Raw genomic sequence first — 6,748 nt, forward strand, 5'->3', positions numbered from 1 at the left:
GGGAGGGCGAAGCCAGGGGATGCGTACGTAGAAACACCGCTGCATCTTGCCATGGGTACATGTTGCAGATAGGTTTCGTATGCATATCACTGAAGCACGTATACATGCGTATGTAACGTAATGCCACGGGGAAGACGATATAAGGCCTTGACAGTGGGGATGGCCTCCAGCCTGTGGGAAGGGGTCATGGACTTCACTTCGCTCTCTCTTTGTTTTGACGGAGAATTTGCTTTCATAGCTTGAAGTAGAGAAAGCCAGGGAAGGAAGAAGGCCTCCTCATCTTCGAATGAAGAGTTCTAGGAATAGCCGGAATGCGTGTCCTATGAGAGAGAGAGAGGTTTGACTTGCTGTCTCTTCTCGTTCTTAATCCGACTTTTTCTTGGTGATAGTTGGATTCGAATACCTTCATTTCTTCATTGTCTTCACTCCTTCTCCCCCGAGTCAGAGGTGACGGAAGATTTCTTTTGCACAGTTCCTGCTGCTTGTGCGGAGAAAAGAACGAGAAGAAGGATCTTTTCAACGTACGTCACATTGTATGTGTATGTCTAACTATCTATATGTATGTATAGACATATACAGATGCGTGCGATGAGTTTAGTTCTCTGGGCAGAACCACCTGCTGTAGGATATAGTAGCTATTCGCTACCCATGCAGACTTGCGTGCCTGGCCTCTCAGCAGCAGCTTTTGTTCTCCTTAGTAAGTTGTGACCATAGACAAAAACTACATCGGGGGGAGACACGAAGTTTGGCTGGTGTATGTACACACGGCGGACTCTTTCTTCCTGAGATGTTCTCATTCATACGCTGATGGCGTCAAGCCACATGCATAAAGGTCAAGAATGTCTTTGCGTGTGTGAACCTATTTGAGTAGAAGAAGGTTCATCGTTTTCTCCCAAAGGTCTTCTTCTCTTCTTTTCATTTTAATCAGAAGCCGTGAAAGAGAGAAGAGGAGCCGCGTTTGACGACGTGTCTCGTAGACGAAATAACACTGCGAGGCATTCATGAGGTGTGTGGGAGGGGGCCAGAGTACAAGGATGATAGCATAGCTGTGTGATGGTCTTGTAGAGAGGCTTTGAGTGTCTGTACACTAGAAAATCAGAAAGTGTTTTGCCTTCCGGTTTACATGTCTTCTGGTGCCGCTCTGCCGTCTGTCTGTTCCTTCGAGTATGTATGTTCACACGTATACACGTGTATAGTATGATGCACAAAGCTGCGAAGTTGTGTGTATATCATTGTGTGTGTATGTCTGCATGGCGGCTATATGCCATCTATCCGGGCGTTGAGAATGAATACAGTCTCCTCTGTTTTTCACATCTCATTATGCTTATCACAGCATTCAGTGCTCCGATCTACTACACAATCACACTGCGTACTCTTCTTCTTCTCCATTGCCATTGCAAGAGAGAGAGAGGGAGATAGCTAGCTAGACAGGTGTCTACATGCTTTGGACGCATCTCTTACGCTCATCGCCCCCTCGTCTTCGTCTGTGTATGGTCAATAGAGCACAGTGTGTAAAGACGTGTGTCTCTAGTAGCCTTGGAGACGCGTGTTGTTTTTTTTTGGCGTCTTCCTCTGTGTGATATGCGAGTTTCTTTAGTCTATATATCCATCCTTTATCATCGTCTCTCCCTCTGTAGGCTTCATTATCTTTTTATTCTATATACTCACTAGCTCGCGTCGTCGTTCAGCCGGTTCAGTGGTCAACTCCGGATGTGTGTCTCATGTAAAATCCTTCATGAGTTTCCTGTACATTAGAGGACGACTGTCAGACACACAGATGCTCCCCTGTGTGTGTTCCTATTAGTCTGTCTAACTAATGCTTCTTTGTTTCTCGACAAGAAGAAATCAAGAGGAGAGAGAGACATGCATGTTGTTCCGTATCGGGAGGGATGAAGATCATAAGAACTTTAAAAAATATATGTATGTATCTCTTCATATATATACATAAATACATCCATACGAGCGGTTCTTTTTCCTTGCTCTCAGTCTATCCTTTTGTCGGTCTTCCCTGCCTGTTCTCTCTAGTGGACGCTCCTGCGCTAGCCGACGTGTAGCGACGGACGGGTGATGGGCATGTGATGTGATCAGTACCGATTACAAGATTCCTATTTCTTAAGAGAGAGACTACGTCCAACAAAGAACACGTCTGATACAATTCATAATGAAGTCATAGTAGACTTGCGCCCCCTTCACCTCGAAAGTCGTTGTGTGCCATACTCATGTATCATTCTATGTTAGACCTGACTCTCTCTGAGGAGGAGGGATAATACGTGACTGTGTGGGATTGATCTTACGTCTCGACAGCCCTTCACATGCCAGTGCGAGGCATGTGCGTTATAGGTCTGGTTCTTTTCTTGCTGAAAGGAGATCCAAGTCCTCCTTACATTTCCGTAGGATAAAACGAGTGTTTTCTTGATGTACATGTAACATGTACAACATCCGTACGTACTAAACGTATCTCAAGTCCATATATAAACATTTGGCTGCCGCATATATATATATATATATGTATACATCTATCTGCATAGGATTTTTCAAGTTGCTTGTATGCGTGCTCTACTGTATATATAGAGTCCAGTCTGGGTTATGCCTCTGTTCAACGTGCGGTGTGTGTGGTGATTTCTTGCTGCAGGAAAGGTGCGGTGAGTCTTCTCTTTGGCTTTCATCTTCTTCGTCTTCTTACCATCGCATAGCATTTCTTCTTCGGTGCTTCCAAGAAGCTGAGCAAGATGACGGGAGAATCGGACGTGAGGAAAGAAGAAGAGGCGACAAATGGAGAGACTGCGGGGAGACCTTCGTCTTCTTCCGCTCCCGCTCCTTCTGGAAATCCGCCTTTGGCTGTTGTTCGTCTCCGTGGATTACCGTGGGATGTCGAAGAGGATAATATAGTCGCCTTCTTCAAACCGATTCTCCCTCTAGAGAAAGAAAATATTCTCATATGTCTTGGATTCGATGTAAGTCCGTCTGACCTCTCAAGCTGAGGTAGATCACCACCACGAGAATGAAACACCAGCTCTGTACATACATGGATACCAGTCTATCTTTCTCTCTGTCTGTCTTTCTCTATATATGTATACATAGATTTGTATATTGGACCTTCTCATCGTTATCTTCACGTCGGACACTTCACTCACTCACCCGAGACTCACACATACACGGGCCGCCTCCTTGTGTTGCTGAGGTCAGTTCGTCAGCCACATATNNGGGGGGGGGGGGGGGCGGATCTTAATCGATTTCTTGTTTCTCTCCGCCGGTCTCCCTCGAGTGTATCTGATGACCAAGCTTTCTCCCGTATGGCAATCGAAAGAAGGAATACAGGGTATGAAGAGAAGGCGAGAGATGAGATGGCTTGGGAAGAGTTCGTCATGCTTTATGTGTGGGGGATGGTTTGTCTTCCTTTGTTGGCAGAAACGCATTACCGGGGAGGCGTATGTACGCTTGCCTGATAATGCAACGCGAGATCATGCTATCAAAGACCTTCATGGTCGTCTTCTCGGGACACGCTGGATCGAAGTAAGTTCTTGCTATGTTCATTCACACCCACCATAGAGGTTCTACTCTCCACCACTTGTACTTGTTCACTGTATACATGCATATATATGTCGACAGATACATAGATAGCTATGCATCTACATAGCCAGAGATTTATGGAGTTTTTCATTTCATTCGAGCCTGCAGATGGACACGTTTGTGCTCTGCGAGTGTATATGTCGAGTGGTCTTCGGATGCAGTGTGACACGGTTGTATACGGAGCTCACTTGAGATGTATGTTACGCCAGCTATGGTGTAGATATCTGCCCTCCTTACGTTGAAGAATCAGGTGAACAGCGGGGGGTTACACTTGCGCGACGCACGAAACGTTAAGTCGTCCCCACTGTGGGGGTAGGTACGATGAGTGAGGGAGGCTGCCAGAGACGTGGCCTAGATCTTGTGCAGGTAGCGTATATGATGGATCGTTCTCTTCGCGCTCATCTGCGCGACCTACCCAACCATTTCAGATAACGTCCGCAACACCAGGTATATGTATACATCTATGTATGGATGGATAGATAGACATGGAGTGCCGACTCCTCAGAAGTCGAGGAGACTTTGAGTGTCTTTTGCAATCAGGTCTTTCGAGCGAATGAAGAGGAATTTAATGCGGCAGATGAGAAACGAAAGACCATTCTAACTGCCATGTCTGGAGGACCGGAGGCCGCTGACGCTACTCGTCGTATGAATCTCGTAAGTTGTTCTCTCACTTATGTCCATATAGCGATGTTTCCTAGGCATGACTTGTGAGGTTTCTTTGTATGTCTTTGAGATGTACAAGAAGTCTGCCGTAGAGAGACGTTTCTATGTAGAACGAGAACTTTTAAATCGCTGGATGGATTAGCTGTACCACAGGACATAGTCAAAAACGTAGAAAGCTCTTTTTTCGCAGTGGTTGCTAGGAGGGAACTGGGTATGTATGTGTATATACCTATCGAGCCGCTTAGCTACCATCAGGGATGTGGCTAGCTGTTTAGTTCGTACGATATGTGCCTGCGCCCTGGGAGTGAGACGATATAATGCGAGTCTACGTTGTTTCTTCCCCCTCTCTGTTGTCTTTCCTCTTCAGACTGTAGTGAAGTTACGAGGCCTACCGTGGTCTTGCAACGAGTACGAGATTGTCCGTTTCTTCAGCGGTAAGACTTGTCAGACCTTTTCTCTTCATTTTGTGTGAGCAAATCAACCTCGAGTCCCCCCTGTGTCATAGAAGAAAGAAGGATGTGTTCCAGTTCACATGGCGACTGCGGTGAGTTTCTTTCTTCATACCTTCACTTCCGCAGTACCTCCGATGTGCCCTTCAACTCTTCTTTCTCTTCTTGTATGGATGTCTCTGGCTGGTAGAGAGTGTGCCTTCATTAGTGTCTATCTGCGAGGTAAGTGTTTTGTTTCTTTTCTTCCTTGTTCTGTTTATGTCTGGCCTGTACCCTACCCCCCTCTGTACTTGCGTAGTAAGAGACAAACAACTCCCTCGAAGAAGATTCATCGGATAGTATGCCATTCTTAGCTAGTCTTTCCCCTGCTATGGCTCTCTGTTGCTATTCTGATCCAATGCTTAGCTAGAGAACATGGCGTCTCTGTCCTTCCCGATACCCCTTTGAATTCTCGTGTGGAAGATCGCTAACTTCCAGAACATTGCAGACTGTGCAACTAGATGTAGGTCCTATATTAGAAACTGTACACCAAGTGCTGCAGCCCCTCTCTCTTTCCTTCTATACACAGGTATACAGATCGGTAGGAGTTGATGAAGTTTGTTTACTACTTTACCGGGACTAGTCTCTTTTTGTTCATCTATCTATCGCTGCTTACGGGTGAAACCATCTTTTCTTTCTCAGAGGGAGGCTTCGATATTCAGACGGATGATGTTGTGCTTGGAGTGACACCTGACGGGAGATTGTCAGGCATTGCTTTTGTTGACCTTGGACGTACTGAGGTTGCGGAGAAAGCCCGGGAGGTGCTTCATAAGAAATACATGGGTATGTCGATGGCTCTGGCACTCCAACACGTATCCTGGCAGGGTTATAGTTACGCATCCCTATCTGTCTATCCATCCTTAATTGATCTGTCGTCTATCTATATTTAATCTGTCTGTATCTATCTGTGTGGCCCGGCCACAGTGTTCATGCAAGAAGAAACCGCGCACCATCGATCCTTTAGGCGCGTGTTTCTCCTGATCACACATCGAGTACTAGCCTTTCTTCTTCCCTTGTCCATCTTCTGGATTCTTGCCCGTATGTACAGGGAGGGAAAAGTTCTAGGCACATTCTAATACATACCTTTCTTTTAAGGTCTGGAATCTCGTATATCACTCCTCTGCTCCCTCCCCTCTGGATATTCCTTTTCATGCATTGTAAAGGAAGTGGTGGAGAGTGTCCTCATCAGCCAAAGGATTGCGTGAACACCTTGTAGGTCCCCTCTAAGCCAGTTCAGTTGGCTGACATTGATCGTACTTCACGTCTATGGGAAAAAATGAGATGTTTCTCTCTAGTTTTACGTACACCGTTTTCCTCATCGCTCTGTTGTCTCTATGCTTTTCTCTTCCTCTGTCCATTACTTCAGGACGAAGATTCATTGAGGTCTACCCGGCAACTCGGGATGACATGATGAGAGCACGAAGGTCAGGTGGCCGAGCCTATGATGGGTATGGGATGATGCCTCCTGGCCCTATGAGAGGTCCTATGCGTGGAGGATTTCGCGGAGGCATGGGGGTAAGCCTGACCAACAACTTGTTTGTCTCGTCTGTCTCTCTCCGTTTTGACTTGATAGTCTGTTTACGCTTGATTCAAGAATGACTTCTTCGTCGTGTCCGTATAGTTTCCGAGTGTACTACAATGGGTTCCTCGTGTATACTTTGTTGCAAGGCACAGTCGCATGCGGTTCAGATGCTGACGCGATAGGCCCGGTGTGTTTGTTCGTCAGTCAGCCCTCTCATGGATAGATGCTCTATGACTACGGTAGGTACCACGAAGACTCTAATCGCGTCCGAAGAAGGGACGGGTATTTCCCGTAGCAGCCGTGGTGAGATTCTTCATACTAGTCGTAGTAGTAGGTGTCTGAATGTGGAACGCCAAGAGGAACTACTGACTCTGTCACGTTGCATCTCTCTTCTCCGTTCAGCGTGGAGGCTATGGTGGGTCTCCTTATGGCGGCTATGCAGGAGGAGGAGGAGGCTACGGAGGTGGTGGAGGAGGAGCAGGGGGAGGTTACGGGGGAGGTGGTT

The 6,748-nt window shown here is 46.7% G+C and overlaps 1 protein-coding gene across 1 annotated transcript in view; it reads left to right on the forward strand.

Moving 5' to 3' along the window:
• The first annotated feature begins 7 nt into the window (after nt 1–7).
• CSUI_007168 (rrm domain-containing) overlaps nt 8–6,748 on the forward strand; it is an 8,434-nt gene continuing 1,693 nt past the window's right edge. Inside the window, exons 1-8 of the mRNA XM_068067318.1 lie at nt 8–521; nt 2,633–2,954; nt 3,409–3,513; nt 4,111–4,224; nt 4,601–4,667; nt 5,364–5,504; nt 6,088–6,265; nt 6,646–6,742. Of these exons, the coding sequence (XP_067920699.1) occupies nt 2,730–2,954; nt 3,409–3,513; nt 4,111–4,224; nt 4,601–4,667; nt 5,364–5,504; nt 6,088–6,265; nt 6,646–6,742 (927 nt within the window). The 5' untranslated portion in view covers nt 8–521; nt 2,633–2,729. The remainder of the gene's footprint in view (nt 522–2,632; nt 2,955–3,408; nt 3,514–4,110; nt 4,225–4,600; nt 4,668–5,363; nt 5,505–6,087; nt 6,266–6,645; nt 6,743–6,748) is intronic.

This window comes from Cystoisospora suis, assembly GCF_002600585.1.
Source record: "Cystoisospora suis strain Wien I chromosome Unknown contig_3724, whole genome shotgun sequence".
Lineage (NCBI taxonomy): Eukaryota > Apicomplexa > Conoidasida > Eucoccidiorida > Sarcocystidae > Cystoisospora > Cystoisospora suis.